We start from the raw sequence: 16,625 nt of genomic DNA, 5'->3' as shown, positions 1-16,625 counted from the left end.
TTATGCCCAAATAAATCTGTTAGTCTTTAAGGTGCCACCAGACTCCTTGTTGTTTTTGTAGATACAGACTAACACGGCTATCCCCTGATACTTGAATATATGGCATGACTCTTCTGGGGTATTATCAGCTGACATTCTCATTGTGCAGTTCAAAGCAATGTCCAGCTGGCTTCAGGGTTCCATAACTGAGGTTGCAGCGAAATGGGAGACTAAAACTGTACATTCAATGAGATTCACAGCCCATCAATAATGTTACAAAATACACCATTGCTTTAAAACAAGAAAACTTTTTGAACCAGATAGAGTGCTATATATAGAGAGTTCTGAAGAATACATCACATTATGTTTACCTTCAAAAGAGTCCACCCTTTTTTTTTGGAGGTTCATAACAATGAATCAGGATAACCAACTCCTAAGTTTCATTTTGTAAATGTGAATTAGCCCTGTCACCTGCCTATCCCTCCAACCTGTAGCTGTGCTGGCACTTTGGGGAACTCGTCCTTCTCCTTTCACCCTCAGAAGCACTGATCTTTGAGCTCTAAAGGTGGGCAAGCCATGAAACTAGACAAATAGACATTTCTCAAAAGAATAATCAAGGGGCTGCACAGTGTTCCCTCTAATTTTTTCCATCCATGTGCAGAATGAATTTTGTTATGTGCACCATATCAAGGGAATGTGCAGATGTGCGCCACCAGTAGAAACCAAAACCCTAGATATAATATATACTTTTAAAAAGTTGCCATAGGGATAATTACTCCAGCCACGAGAGAGTAGGTATTTTAGAACTCACCACTCAAAGATTTAAGCATAAGAGAGAAATAAAAATTATGAAATGCATAGACCAGTCAAAAAACTAAAATAACACACTTTGAAAGAAGTCTCAAAAAGTAACAATAACAACAATACAAGTATGTGATGGGAGGTGAGTGTGAAAGACAGTGTGTGTGTGTGTGTGTGTGAGAGAGAGACAGAGACAGAGACACACACCATGTGTGTGGGACAGACACAGAGATGCGCCTTGCCCATTTAAATATGCCGTCCCCACTTTAAGTATGCTGCCCTTTTAAGTACCCCACCGCTCTTGACCGCCACAGGATTCTGCCAGAAGGGTGGAGCAGTTGTGGAAGTACAAGTCATCTGGTGAGGGGCACTTGGCCAGCCAGTGCAGCTCCAAAAGTAAGTATCACTGTCTCACATGCAGCAGGATATGCTAATTTTGTGCATCCCTGGAGCACACTCTGCCAGCAGGGATTATATGGATCTCCAGCTTCAAATTAAATCTACCTTCCCCAGCAGAAACTCTAGGGGAAGATGGCAATGCAATGATGGAGATGCAGATCTCCTCACTGGAATAGGGGTAGCAATTCACACCCTTATGCACCAGTAAGGCTAAATTGAGCTCATCTCATTTGCCAATAGGAAATGGCTTAATTGCCTCAACTCAATACATAGGTGGGTAAATCACATAAACTACTCCTGTCATTTGTCTGAGCATAGCGGTCTAGGATTGAATGGGCTATAAAGACTGTATGGAGATTGACTATTGTATGGCCTGTTTATGCGAGAAATCAGACTAATCATAATGGTCATTTCTGGCTTTAAAATCTGTGAATCTATTGAACCTCTCTATCAATGCATGAGGTATTCCCTCTGTGAAAAGCTTGAAGCTTTCTTTGTTTATCTCTCTCCGCAGCTCAGGTTAGAAGAGGAAGTTAGCATCCTGAATTTTGCTCAAACAATGAGGGAAAATCATCTAACACATTGAGTGTGTTTTCTAAACACCGACCAAGAGAAATCTAGAATATTCAAGCTTCCATAGGCTTAACAACTTACTAAGTGCAAGCATATTACTACTGCATCTCTTCTCTTAAAGGGAAGTTTGTGTATTCTAAAGCTTCATGTTGCTCTTAAAAACTTTCCACTTTAACTTTAATGACTTGATAATGTTACCTCAGTAATATCAGTATTCTCTATCTAGTATCTGACTCAGGTAGGTAGTGAGTCAAATACTATCTTGGGGCATAACAAAGGAAAAGTGAAAATGATGAGGTTTAGGCTGTAGATTTGAAGGGTGATTGCTGTGTGTATATAATCAATGCTTTGACTTTGCCCGACAAAATTTGACTGTATCTTTATAGGTCTGATTGTTTAAATTCTGTGTGTGTGAGTGTGTGTGTGTGTGTGTGTGTGTGTGTGTGTGTGAAATCTGTTAACAACATATTTTGTATAACAAATCATTTTTGACCCAAGGTTTACAATTTGCACAAACAGACCACTGGAACAGTTTTAATGGACAGAGGGATCATTATATTACCTAAGCACGTTCTTCCATCTTCTGCCAGTTCGTAAGGATCTGTGCAAACACACTGGTAGCCGCCTATGGTGTTAATGCATTTAGCAGATGTGTGGCACGATGGATTAATTTGGTTTTCACATTCATTGATATCTATAATGTGGAAACACATTGATAACAGAGAGTCAGAAACTAAGAGCCTCGTTCACAACATTCTTGTACACACCAACTGTCTGTAACAGGTATTCCAAAGAGAAGGATATTTGTGAACTAAAAATAAAATATGTATCAATAATGTCAATATTACTCCTTTCTTATATGTGGGCAAAATTGCAAAGCAATTATGTGTAACTTTTTACTGCTGGAAATGACCAAAAAAAAAAAAAGAGAGAGAGAGAAGAGAGTAACTAGTCCAGCCATCAAATAATCTGTGGTTGTTTACTAAAAGTTAAGCTATAGTTATTTCCAAGTTATAAACCGCAAGTTATTGAATTTCTGAAAGCACTGTGCATAACATTAGATAATCTTGCGCACACACACACACACACACACACACACACACACACATTCACCACAAAACTTCTTGGTGCTTTCAATTTTCCTGTGAACCTTCCCCTAGGGTACAGTGCTGCCAATCCTATACTCTTGCCATTAGACCCCCCCTTTTCTTCCAAAAATGTGTGTAATTTTGAAACCATCTTCAGAAATGCCTTCTTTATTTAATTACTTGATTTATTCTTAATTTATGGTACTATGTTTAAAGACTGGAAACACACTGCCCAGACAGGCATGTAACAAAGTAAGAGCTTCCTACTGTAAAACTCAAGTAACATCTGCATTAAGAGGGTTTTGATGGTTTTCTGTTAATAAATGCAGTGTTTATTATACTGCTTGTTTTCCTATAGCAGATATACAGCCTTTTGTTGACATTACTTAACATATTAACAAAAACTAGGATAGGAAATGAGTCATTCATGTAATTTATGTATTCAGTTTGCTGCCAGAACATTAATCTATTGAAAAAGAATTATTATAATTCATTTAACAGCTTTATTTCTTTATATGGTATTTATGTGGGTGGAACTCAGAGGATAAGTAGGATTTGAATAAAGGAGAAAGCTGCAAATTTCATTTGATTTTTCTATATATGGTATACAATTAAAGTAAAAAGCTTTTTATTCCACTTCCATAGACATGCTGATAAACAGACTTATTGAAGATCAGCTGTAGCACTTGCATTCAAATTAATTTGTCACCATACTCCATGAAGTATTCCTAAACATGGCCTTTTTCAGGGTTCATTTTCTTGAGTGTTCTCATGAAGTCTGAACCATTTGAGTCTATATAAACTCACAAAGATGAGCACACAGAGTGTGTGGAATCCTGCATAAAGTAAACTCATATATAGTGAAATTCCATTAATGCAATGTTTGCAATGGTCCCTCTTTTCTCTTTCTCTCTCTCCCCGTTTCCTTCCCTCCAAAGGAAAAAAGGGGGGGGGGGAAGGGGAGAAATGGGAAGAAGAAGATAGAGAAACAAAAGCCAGCCCCTGAAAATTTTAATAAACATTCATTAAAATTGCTGAATGAACAAGAAAAAATGTCTTTGCCATTTTTCAATCAGCTGTATGTTTCAAGTTGCAATAGTTATAGCACTTCAGTAAACCTGTTGGGGGCTTATTATTATTAAAACAAAAACATTTTGCCTTTTTGTTTTAAGATCAAAATTCCCTTTTTTTTTTTTTTTCTCTTTCCTCACTTACTGGCTGGATGCATAGGCTGCTGGTACTGTACTAGTCATGTACAGGAGAGAGTCCACTGAAACAGCAACAGAAAAGTGCCTGGAACAGTCCCTAGCTGTTGTTATGATTCTGGCTGCAGGAAGAGGAAATGTACAACTCTCACTTCTTTTCCCTTATGAGATTCCCACTGGGAGCTACATAGCTTCATGCTAGTTTAATAGTTCATGTTTTACTAAAAACATGTTTTACTAGTTAGTTTCCCTTGGTATCACTTGCATAAGCCCAATTGCTGGATCAGGACTGGAAGAGTCTGAGATTCTGCAGCTGGGAAGGGAAGTGTGAAGTAGCTGTGGAGGCCCATCAGTACCACCTCAGAAGGTTAGCTATCTTTTCACCATATACAACAGCTTCTATGGCTGCCAGAACATGGAAAGAGAAAGGAGTTTTGAAATAGTTTATTTTTTAACAGGAAATAATAAGAAATTTTTATTTTTTGTGAATCGTATTAGTCTTGGTCATTAAAAAGTCAGATGTGTGAATACAGATACCTATACAAACTGGTGGTTGAAAATTCCATCCTCTGCTTGTACAGGTTAATTGTTCTTCTCCTTGGAGTTGGTACCCATGTTGACATGAGTAAATCACCATGGATTTTCCAAATTCTGAGCAATATACAAAGTTTCCATTTGCTATTCCCTTTGGGAATCCACATGTTTCCTCTAGAAATATAAAAAGGACATATTATGAGTTAAAGGTACATTTCAGCTTTACTATTTTTATCTCTCGCATATCACTCTCCATGTCTACTCTATGTTGACTTCAGTGGGACTACTCATGTGCAGGAGCTTTTAAGGGCCTAAGTGCAGTATTTAGGATATCAGTATGTGGTAACTCTTGTTAAATGTTGACTTTTTAATGGTGAGTACTGTACAATTATTACCTATCTATGGTACTTATGTGGCCCTTATTACTGCAGTGCCTCACAATCACTAATGTATTTATATTCAAACATCCAGTGTAGTACGGAAGTGTTATTTTACAAATGGGGAACTGAGGTATAGTGAGATGAAATGATTTGCCTAATGTCACAGGAAATCTGTGTTAGAGCAGGCACTTGAACTCATGTCTCCCAAGTTCTGGGCAACTCTCTAGCCACTGGACCATTCTTCCGACCCATTTAATAAAGATACATAATTCTCAGATTACCTTGCTGATTGCTTTCCTGCCACACTTCTAAATTTATTCCTGGTATATTGTCACATGACTCAAAGTCTTGAGGAAACTTCCCAAGTTGAAAGGCATCAGGTGGCACTTCTGAGAGGCCTGTGTTATCGCAGATTATACGGGACAAAGAATGTTTTCTTAGTTCATGCCTTTGAGTTTCTGTGAGAACATGACTGTTTTCCCACCAAAATCTGCAAAGATTGGTAGGTGCTTGTTAAAAAGATTACATTCCAGGTGTTAATTATTTCTGTTTGCAGAGTGCACTATTATTACGAGACAAAAAATAAGCATTTAATCAAAACACAGTTAAGGAATATGCACTGTACTAACGGCAATACAACAACAACTACATTGGTTGAAGATGTATGTGCTCAATGTAAAATTGGCTATGGGCTCAATCCTGCAAAGTGCTCAGTTCTCCTGCAACATGCTAAACATCCCCAGCTCCTGTGGAAGTCAGTGGGAGTTGAGCGTGCTTAGTATCTTACAGGAGTGCTCAGCACTTAGCAGGACCAAGGTCTAACCCTTTTTCCCTGACAGGGGCACCTTAAGAACCATCCCTTAAAATTAGCAAAATCAAGAGAATGAAATCATCTTGTAAAAGGGGTGGGGAGGGGAATCTAAAAGAGGTGGCTCTGACATCAGAAGAGGAAGTTATCCATTAGAATAATGAACTGGAGGTGGGGGTGGGTGGGAGTGTGTTCAGAAGGTTGAGTGGGGAAGAACAATTTGATACTGCTCTTGCATTCTTCCCTTCTTCACTATCAACCTCCTCCCACCAGGAAATCAGATATCCTTCAAGCCATAAAGAATGGAGATATTTTCAGCACAAGGATGATCACTATTCATATATGCAGACCTGGTAATCAGTTATTGCTTTTCATTAATTAAACATAATAAATATAAAAGTAAAATCTTAGAAGATAAATTTGAAGGTAAGTTGCTTGTACCTCATGCTTAGTGTTACATGCACCAGTAGTCAGACTATGCATTTGTAACTTATATGTCTCCACAATACAGAATTTGTTAAACATATGTTACAGGACACATCACCAATATATATATAAATTAGCTTGAGAGGGAACTTTTCATCTTAGGGTAACAATAAATTCAGACATGACAAGCCATAGTATAGTGTACAACCAGACAGCCAAAAGAGCAGCTGTAGAATTTTTGCCTCTTTCTGAATCCCAACACAGCGTGAAGCATCTGAATAAGAAAAGGCAAGGGATAAAGGAGTAACTCCAGATGGAGCAGAAACAATTTTTTCCAAATGACTCTATTCGAGTTAAAGTGCGGACTTGGTTTGGCCAATTCAAAAGGGAATAATTTCAATTTTAGTCATGTAGCTGAGAGATTCCGATCCTACCAGGATAGAATTCAACCAGTCAGAAATCTTGCTCAATTCTGATTTATCATCTTAAATTAATATCTGGGAACTGATATCTTGAACTCCTTGTTAACTGGTATCTCAATTAATATATGAATCATCAGGTTACCTGAGCATTGTATTACTAAACCAAAGTCACTAAAATAAAAAAAAATACATTTTTCCTTTCACTCCCCTAGAGGGGTGACAACCAAAACAAAACATTACATGTTTCTTCAGTATTTATCAATCAACTTGTTATCACAGCCTGCCTATACAATCTTCTTCTTCCTCCTTCTTGATGCTTCCCTATTCAGGGTCGACAAATTTTATAGTCTTCTTCCAAAACTCATGATTGTACATCTTGCTGTTGCGCAATTAGTCTAAGGTCCGCAGATATTTGATCCATGGATGAATCTTTGGCCTCTCTATTGGCTGTCCATGATCATCGCAAGGGCCACCCTACCAATATTGCTTTCAGGTCTCCACTGGATGTGTCTATACCAACATAGCCTAGCTTCCCTATATTTGTCTTCAACTGGGGCAACCAGCATTAGGTCCCTCACAACCTCCTTTCATTTCCTATCATAGCGTGTCCTAACATTTGACCATCTCAACATCTTCATTTCCATGGTGGAGAGCATAATGATTTCTTTTCCTGTGTCTGGTCAAATCTTGGTTCCATACATTAGGATGGGTCAAATTACAGTTTTAGGGTATGTCTACACTAAAAAAAAAAAAAGGCCCCATGGCAGCGAGTTCAGAGCCCAGATCAGCTGACTGCAGCCTGTACCACAGGGCTAAAAGTAACAGTGAAGACGTTGCCACTTGGGCTCTGAGACTCACCCCCTTTGCTGGGTTTCAGAGCCCAAGCTCCAGCCCAAGCAGCAAAGTCCATACTGTTATTTTTAACCCCCATGCCAGAGACCTGTAAGCCTGAGTCAGTTGACCTTGGCTCTGAATCTTGTTGACAATCTTTTTTTTTTTTTTTGCAGTGTAGATGTACCCTTAAACACTAAACCTTTTAACTTTATTGGCATCTTTTTATCACAGAGAACTAGGGTCAGCTCACACCATTTGTATCAAGCAGCATTGGTACAATGTCAGGCATAGAAATCATAGAAATATAGGACTGGAAGGGACCTCGATAGGTCATCTAGTACAGTCTCCTGCACTGAAGCAGGACTAAGTGTTATCTAGACCAGTGGTTCTCAAAGCCTGTCCGCCGCTTGTTCAGGGAAAGCCCCTGGCAGGTCGGGCCGGTTTGTTTACCTGCCGCGTCTGCAGGTTCGGCCAATCGCGGCTCCCACTGGCCGTGGTTCTCCGCTCCAGGCCAATGGGGGCTGCGGGAAGGGTGGCCAGCACAGCCCTAGGCCTGCACCACTTCCCGCAGCCCCCATTGGCCTGGAGCGGAGAACCACGGCCAGTGGGAGCCGCGATTGGCCGAACTTGCGGAAGTAGTAGGTAAACAAACCGTTCTGGCCCGCCAAGGGCTTTCCCTGAACAAGCGGCGGACCGGCTTTGAGAACCACTGATCTAGACCATCCCTGACATGTGTTTGTCTAACTAGTTCTTAAAAACCTCTAATGATGGAAATAAATGACAGAGATTCCAAAATCTCCCTAGGTAACTTCCTTACAGTTAGGAAGTTTTTCCTAATGTCTAGCCAAAATCTCTCTTGCTGCAATTTAAGCCTGTTACTTCTTGTCCTCCCCTCAGTGGTTATGGAGAACAATTTATCACCCTTCTCTTTATAATAACATTTTACTTACTTGAAGATGGTTATGTCCCCTCTCATTTTTCTCTTCTCCAGACTAAGCTCAGGGGGACCTTTGTCAGCAACCACTGAACCTAGGCATTTAAATTCTTTCACTCTTCTAAGCAGTCTGCCTATAATTTCCTTTATGGTGAGCCCACCTGCTCAGTTATCATAGCCTCGGTCTTACCAACATTCATTCTAAGTCCCACCTGCTCAAAACTATGCGCTGTCGCTATAGTCCAATGGTTTTTCAAACTTAATGGAAGGAAGTGAGTGTTTTTATTATTAGCAGCCAAACAACCACTGCATTTGATTGCTATTTTAAGAGGTTAAATTGTTAAAGAAGCCAACTTAAGGGGGGAAAGGTCAGAAAGAAGGCAGAATTAAGCATATATGTTGTTATTTAAACTCAGATATGTTTCATATACTCAAAATAAGGGACAATAAAAACCATCATATCTAACATTCTCATACAGTTATTTAATGCTAGTAAAATTGTAAACGATTCAGAAGACTTGAAATGGTGTTTAAAACAAGTCTGTGTGAATTGTTTGTCATGATCATAAAAATGGCACAGCATTTAACAATGTTTCATTCTTTGTGTTACATTCTTTGAGTTCATTAAAATTTTTAAAAGTCCACATTTAAACCCTATGGGCTAGATTTTTATGTACTTCACAGAGATGTCACATCACTCTGGCACTATAAAGGGGCTTTAATGTGGGTGTGAAAAGAGAATCAATCTAAATGAGACTCTGGCCCTAAAGATGTAATAAGTAATATAAAATGGGTCTCCTCCGGTGAATCAGGATTAGTTCCTTAAGGGCTGGCAGGAGTGAATCCAGCTGTATTTGATCATGTGGACCCTTTTTCGCATTCCTCATGTCTACAAGTTGCATCTGTTTATAAAAAAAAAATCCAGTTGATTCTAAAATTCATTAAAAAAATTGACTTTTTATGTTACTATGTCTGAATCTTGTGTTCATTCAGAGCCTGAGCCTGCAGTTCTTATACAGGTAAAACTCTGTACACTTGCACAAGATTTTTTGCACCACTTAAGTCTCATACAGGGGCTGATTCCTCTTACGGGAGGAATCAGCCTGCTGAATAGCAGCATGGGATTGCTGTTCATTTACAATGTGCCATAGGAGTGGTCTCCTTGCTGGTAGGAATCATGCCCACATACAAACAAAAGGAAGAATAGAGAAGGTTCCGGAAAAAAAAAAGAGAAATTGGTAAACAAGGGATTAAGGAACAATAAAAAGTGGCAGTGGGGGTGGGGATAAAATGCATGTATGTTTTCCTTTTTTCTCCCTCCTTTGTCATAATGTTTTTATAAGGGCCAGGGACCTGTCTTCTCATATCTGTGAAGTGCCCAGCACCCTTTGAGGTGCTCTGTACAAATAAACAATATAAATAAACTTACCGGTCACCTTCCCTCAGGGCTTTCATTTGCTTTCCAATTATACATGCAAACAGTGGGCCAGTTCTAGCACCTGGGAGGAAGTTTTCTGCTAGACCACCAAGCCAAACATCAATATTGTTTGGATTGCTGTACAATTCCATGATTTTTTCAGCTACCTTCCTATTAGCTATTACCGTGTTCAGGTCAGTTTGAGTTTCCAGTCTTGGTAAACCGCAGAATTCTCGCCAGTCATTGTAACCTAATGATATTAAGTTTATAGAGAGATTAGCCTTGAAATCTGACAGTTTAACATAGCACCCAAAACTAACTCATTTATAGGAGCCAGATTCTGATACCCTTACTCACACCAACTAGCATCTCCCTCTGAAAATAGACCTATTAGAATTGGTTGAAATCAATGGGCCTATTCACAGAGTGAGGTACTACTCAGTGTGAGTAAGGGTAGCAAGATCTGGCCTTTTAGATATATTGAAGCTACATTATGTTAATGAAGGTAAAACTAGGCATAAAATAACATTTCCATTTCTAAAAATTCTGAAGACTTGATAATAGAGCAAAAGGAAAATTCAAAAGTTTGTGGCTAGTGCATCTTAGAATGAAAAGTCTTAGCCCATTCGTTTGTACCTTGAATCTAATTTTTAATTAATGAAAGGGAGAAAGAGAAAGAAACATAGGCCTCAAAATAACTGCTCTGTGAAAGTCTTACTACACTGCCTGAATCTGCAAAGTTGCCTCTTAGAATTAATGAAATGAGTGAATGAAGAACAAATTTCAAACACACACGGGGTCAGGTCAGTGCAAGCAGTAGAGGTTATAGTGTGTCAGGCTGATACCAGAAAAAGGGAAAATGAGAGAGGATGAGAATTGCTTCATAATATAAAAATGACATTTTCTCTTTCTCTGTCTGGAAAAACTAAACTATTAAAACCATTTTGGTGAATCAATGGCATCTAATGATACTTCTCAGGAAGGGCATTGGTAGCATATGTAACTGTGATGATGTCAGGAAACTGGTATCAAAACAAGGCCCATTGAGGTCCTTAGATGGCATCTGTCGCCTCCACACTACTGTGGTAATGATGAATCACCACCCCTGACCAGCAGCCTTTGCTAAGTGTCTACAGCTCCAGCAGCCACACCCGACTGGCAGGATAGACAGCATTCCCATGGGATACCGGGACTATATAAAGATCCCAACAGGAAGAGGAAACTGTCTGAGCATCAGGCCATTGCCTGCTGGTTGTTGCCTAAACTGCCTTGCTGCATTGCCCTGCCTTGCCACCTCGCCCCTTGGTTTGGATCCCCCAGCTACCGACCCCCTGAAAGAATGCCGACCATTGCTTGGGAGTAGTTCTAATACTGATTGCCCTCCTGGCTACTAGACCACCCACACACTACTTGATCATGGCTCTGGACTGCCCCATGTCTGCTTCAGCCACTGAGCATTAGACACTTCAATGCCTTCGTTTTCTGTGCACTGCACTTCTCCATTTCTGAGCTATGCCTGTCTGCAGAGACAGAAGAGACACATACACACACTATGCAATTCCTTTTGGGTACATCTGCACTGTCCTTAGTGATGTAATGCCCAGCTCGCCTATACATACGTGCTCTAGCTTTGATCTTGGATGGTAAAAATAGCAATTCAGCTGTGGCAGTATGGGCAGCAGCTTATGCTAGCAACCCAAGTACATACATCGGATATCGGATGGGACAGTACTCAAGTGGCTAGCTCAGGTTGCTGCCCATGCTGCCGTGGCCACACTGCTATTTTTAGTGCACTAGCACAATAACGCTACCTGAAGTGGGAATTACATTGTGCAACCCATAGAGACGACTTTTCTTTCTCCATATTGTTCTCCTTAAGCTCAAATAAAAATAATTTAAACTGAAGGTTTATGGTTGTCTTTCATTTTTTAGAAAAAACCTAATAGGTAGAGCTCATTGAAAAGCATAGGGGAAAATTGTAACAATTGTTGTGATTTTTTTTTAATAACATTTAAAATTTTGAGATTTGAAAAATGTTGACCAATTCTAATAAAAGTCATAGTTACTAAAAAACCACTCCAGATACATACAGTAACCTTCGGCATTATGGCTTGTCCCTTTCAAACTAAGGAGGTTGTTTTCATATCTATTGCTACTGAATATTTTGTCTTCATTATAGCTACTTTTTACTCTTGTTGTGTATTCCTAAAAGAGACTGCTGTAACGTCTCTGTTTAACTAGACATAGCTTTCACTTAATAACCATGTTGGTAAATTTCCAGTATGCTACAAATACAGGTAGTGATGTCTGAATCATTAGCATAGAAAATCTAGAAAAAAGTAATAGACCTGGGAGTCCATGATCACGTCCACGCTGTAAATTTAATGATGCTAAGTCCAATGACCCATTATTTGACAATACAACGAGCCTTTCTGTTAATTCTTCATTCATGATTTGATCCTGCATCAGTAGTTTTGCTGACTTTGCTAGAATACCTCTTAGTAAAGGGTCCAAACCTCCTTTAAAACATAAAACCAATGCAGTGTCAAAGTACACGTGAAAACAAAATAATTATAAATTTTCTTAATATTTCTGCATGCACTTTTCTCTCTACATTTTTAAAATTATTCACCTTAAATGTCTTTAAATTCAAACAAAATAATGATATGCTCCATTTTGAAAAGAAAATAATAATGCAGTTAAGAGGTACTGTCTGTTTCTTAAGACAGCAGAAACACTGCTAACAGACTGATTATATGAGATGAATGAGATGTTTCTAATGAACGGTGTTTGTGTGTTTCAAAAGACTAGTTAACAAAAATAAATTGTCCCGGTTGACATTAATTCTTTGGGCACTGTTCAACAACCTGAACCAATGATGCAATTAAATGAATATTCTTGATTTTATAAGATTTTGAAATGCAATTAGGAAGAGGTTTGGAAAATGCTGCAATAATGTGAAAAGATGTAGTCCACATAAAAACATACCTTCTTTAATGAGCCTCCAGGGACTAAAAAAAACTTCATGCATATGAAGATTTGGGAGGTCTGGGTCATCTTGATACTGAGCATTAAGTCTCTTTATTATTGGGTGTATTGTTGCATGACCAAATCGAAAAGCAGCGGTAGAAAATACATTTGAAGCCGTGGGATTTATTCTGTGATCATAGCCTTTATACAGACCAAGATACTGATTAAAAGCCTCTGGGCCAATGATTTTTGGAATATAGTCTCTTAGAGTAATAATCTAAAAGAAAGAAAAAAAATCTCAGTTAATATTTACATAGTATAATAATGCTTCCCACTAGTATAGTGCATTTCCATCCAATGATCTCTAAGTACTTTACAAGCATTAATTAATTAACACTTTCAACAACCCTGTGAGGTAGGTAAGTAGTATTGTCTTCATTTTTCAGATGGGGAAAAAGAAGTTAAATCACTTGCCCAAGGTCATACAGAGAGTCAGTGGCAGGGCTAGGAATAGGACCCAGCAATCCAGGCCCCCAAATCCATTGGTGCAACAACTAGATCAAAGCCTGGCATGGACAGATTACCGATGCTCTCTATAATAGCTCCCTTTGACTTCAATGAGCTTCAGAACTCCCTGATCCCCAGCATTGATTTAAATCCTAAAAACTGGATTGGGACAGCATAAACTACTGAGCCTTTAAACTAAACCAGCATAAACCATGAACAGATTTTGTTTTCAGTCACATGTTTAAATGGTTACTCCCAGAATCCTTTGATAGACATTTGATACAAAATTGCAGCCAACTTAAAGGCCCCCACAAATCAGATTGTATAATGGAAATGTTGATAAACATCTCCTATCAAGTGCTTTTATAATGTAATAGAATTACTGAAGCATATAAAAAAGCTTATTAGTAATACTTGTCCCCCTCCCCTCCGAAAAAAATGGTATATTGCACTGAATACAATGAAAATGCATTACAGATTAAAGATTACGTTTGAATTTATTAAAGCATAATGGGATGAATATGAAGTACAGTGAACTCAAAATATATTTTAAGTTTGATAGAATATGCAGTAAATTGACCAAATAGATTAGAAGCTTGATATAATGCATATTGAAAATCAAGCAGGGATAACATAGTCTCATCAGATATTGGGTTTCATTATCTTGGGTATGTCACACAGAAAAGCAAGCTCCAATGAAGTCTACAAGATATGACACTGCATATTTGCCAACAGTCACTCTACACAGAGCAGTATGGGCAGCTGTTGCTCATTCTTTTTCAGCTTCCACTTATGCACGTTTCTAAATTAGTTATATTCATATAAGAAAGAAGCTCCCTCAAGACTGCACAGCTGCTTGATTAGATTAGATTTTCCTTGCATACTGTCTGTCAAATAATTTTTTTTTAATTGCGGGAAATTAGTAGTGTGGTTGTCATTTAAAAATTTTACATTTGCCAACACTTATCACACACACAGGTATTGTTAGCTCCAGTTGTAACTTTAGGTTTCAAGTCAGCTTTGTGGCCCAGTAGTAGCATATTGTGCTATCATATAAAGGGCTGGAGTATGGACTTGTCAAGTTTGGACGCTCCCTTCTGAGGCAAGCAGAGGTTGGAGATACTGAGGAGGTAATACTCACATCTCCAGGACCAGAGTGAAGCAGGGAGAAAGGAAAGTGAGTACTTTGTTTCATTATCAAGCAACCCAAACTGGCCAAAGTAGAACAGAACAATGATGTAAATGTGACAAAGTCAACTCCAGGCACAAGCACATTGGGAATCTCTACCATATAGACATAACAATTCATGGACTGCCTTTGCTCTCCTATTCCAATGGTAGGTCCAATCAGGAGGCAACAAAAGGCCAGATCTCCGGCTATGTCTATATGGGGGGGATCGATTTCAGATACGCAAATTCAGCTATGGGGATAGCGTAGCTGAATTCGACGTATCTGATCCGACTTACCCTGCTGTGAGGACGGCAGCAAATCAACCGCCACGGCTCCTCCATCGACGGCGCTTACTCCTACCTGGGCTGGTGGAGTACGCGCATCGATTCAGGGATCGATTATCGTATCCTGACGAGACACGATAAATCGATCCCCGAGAGATCTATTTCTACCCGCCGATCCGGGTGGGTAGTGAAGACAAGCCCTCCACCTCCACCAGTGGGCCTGCAGGAGGAGGACAGTTCACATTCAGGTTCTCCATGCACTGCTGAAGACAGGGGCTCCAATTTTGCATAAGGTCATTACAATTATAAGGCTAACAATGTAAAGGAGTCCTGTGCTGGAAGATTCAGGGGTTTGGTAGGGTTTGGGTTTGAGGGGTAGTGGTGCTGTGCCACGCAAAAGTGTTTTATAGAAAATCAAAGGGGAAACTGAGGAGGATACTGGAGAAAAAAATTCTGGAAGCTGACATAAAAGTACAAGAACTGCATATCAGAATCTCTAATACATAACCCTTGGAGCAGGCTCACAATCTAATTAACTTGGACTTGTCTCAAGAGGTGTTAAGAAACAATAAAATGTATTTAAAGACTTACACTCTTGCTGAAGTTTAAAAAACAAGTCTAAGCACTCTGCAGAGATTCAAAATGATTTTTCTGTGCATTTGATATGCAAAGCAGTATATGTGACACAGAAGGAAAGTGTGCCACCTAATCAGAGTGAGTGATTTTAAAGACGTGTTTCTTTTCGTATTTGCCATGCAGTAATCATCATAGTGTTTTTAATACCGTATTCCTTATATATTCAGCCTCTTCTACATAAGTGACAGAACAAAATTTTCACGTCGGGCTCCCTACATAACTGTATATCACATCTGGTGAGCAGGTACATGAATCATGGGTGCATATACTTGCAGAGCAGTCTCAATAGTATCTGCTACTGGTCCCATCAGAAACAAAATATTGGATTGAATGGACCATTAGTGTGAGCCAGCATGGCAATTCATAAGCTAATTTAATTCACGGGACAGATTTCTAACAAGAGGCTTCCAAGAGTTGCTAGTGGCCTTCCAATACATGACTGCTCAGAGCATAGGTGCTGACTCTGTAGGTGCTCCAGAGCTGGAGCTCCAGAGCTGGAGCACCCATGGAAAAAAATAGTGAGTGCTCAGCACCCACCAGCCCCCTGCTGATCAGCTGTTCAGTGGGCCCTGCCGATCAGCTGTTCGGCAGCCCCCACTGATCAGCTATTTGGCGGTGGGCAGAAGGCACTAGGGGAAGGGATGGAGCAGGGGCAGGAAGAGGTGGAGTGAGGGCGGGTCACTGGGGGGAGGAGCAAAGTGGGGGTGGGACCTCAGGATGGAGAAAGGGTGGAGCACCCACCCAGAAAAATGGCACCTGTGGCTCAGAGGGTTTAATTTATGGTTTTGTCTAAATACAGACTGAGTATTAACATTAACATACTACATCTTCCATTACTATTCAGGAGCAGGTTAATATTCAGAATACCGAGCTAAAGATGCTGGCCTCTGCCTTGGAGTGTGCTAAAAAGGGCGACCAAATTTCTAAATACCTATTCTTTTTTTGGTGCTTCCCTTGTGTACATACTTAGTGTGAAAGGTTTTCCATTTCAAGGATAGTCCATATTTTACTATATCACAATTCCCCAGGAGAAGTCAGGTTTTCCCAAGAATGTGCAATACAAAGTCTTGCTGCTAACACTAAAAAATAAAATAATCTGTCATTCTGTTTAAAATGTAGATTCTTTCCTGGAGCTTTAAGTTGGTCTCTACATGGGAAACGGGATATACATCTTCAATTTGTGAGCTCATAAAGAATTTTATATACATTTCTGTTTAAACAGTATATTTTTAACTGCAGGTGCACTTTCATTTTTCT

General features: G+C 39.4%; 1 protein-coding gene across 1 annotated transcript in view; it reads right to left on the bottom strand.

The window, feature by feature from the left end:
* The window catches only part of TPO (thyroid peroxidase), an 83,251-nt gene that overhangs the window by 27,228 nt on the left and 39,398 nt on the right, over positions 1–16,625 (bottom strand). The window contains exons 8-13 of the mRNA XM_024215792.1: positions 12,789–13,047; positions 12,149–12,319; positions 9,813–10,050; positions 5,241–5,449; positions 4,583–4,753; positions 2,315–2,446 (exon numbers count right to left, since the gene is read on the bottom strand). Of these exons, the coding sequence (XP_024071560.1) occupies positions 2,315–2,446; positions 4,583–4,753; positions 5,241–5,449; positions 9,813–10,050; positions 12,149–12,319; positions 12,789–13,047 (1,180 nt within the window). The remainder of the gene's footprint in view (positions 1–2,314; positions 2,447–4,582; positions 4,754–5,240; positions 5,450–9,812; positions 10,051–12,148; positions 12,320–12,788; positions 13,048–16,625) is intronic.

This window comes from Terrapene carolina, unplaced genomic scaffold, assembly GCF_002925995.2.
Source record: "Terrapene carolina triunguis isolate 2854851 unplaced genomic scaffold, T_m_triunguis-2.0 Scaffold42, whole genome shotgun sequence".
NCBI lineage: Eukaryota > Metazoa > Chordata > Testudines > Emydidae > Terrapene > Terrapene triunguis.
Note: the sequence above shows the minus strand (reverse complement) of the source record. Positions and strands in the feature narration are given on the sequence as shown.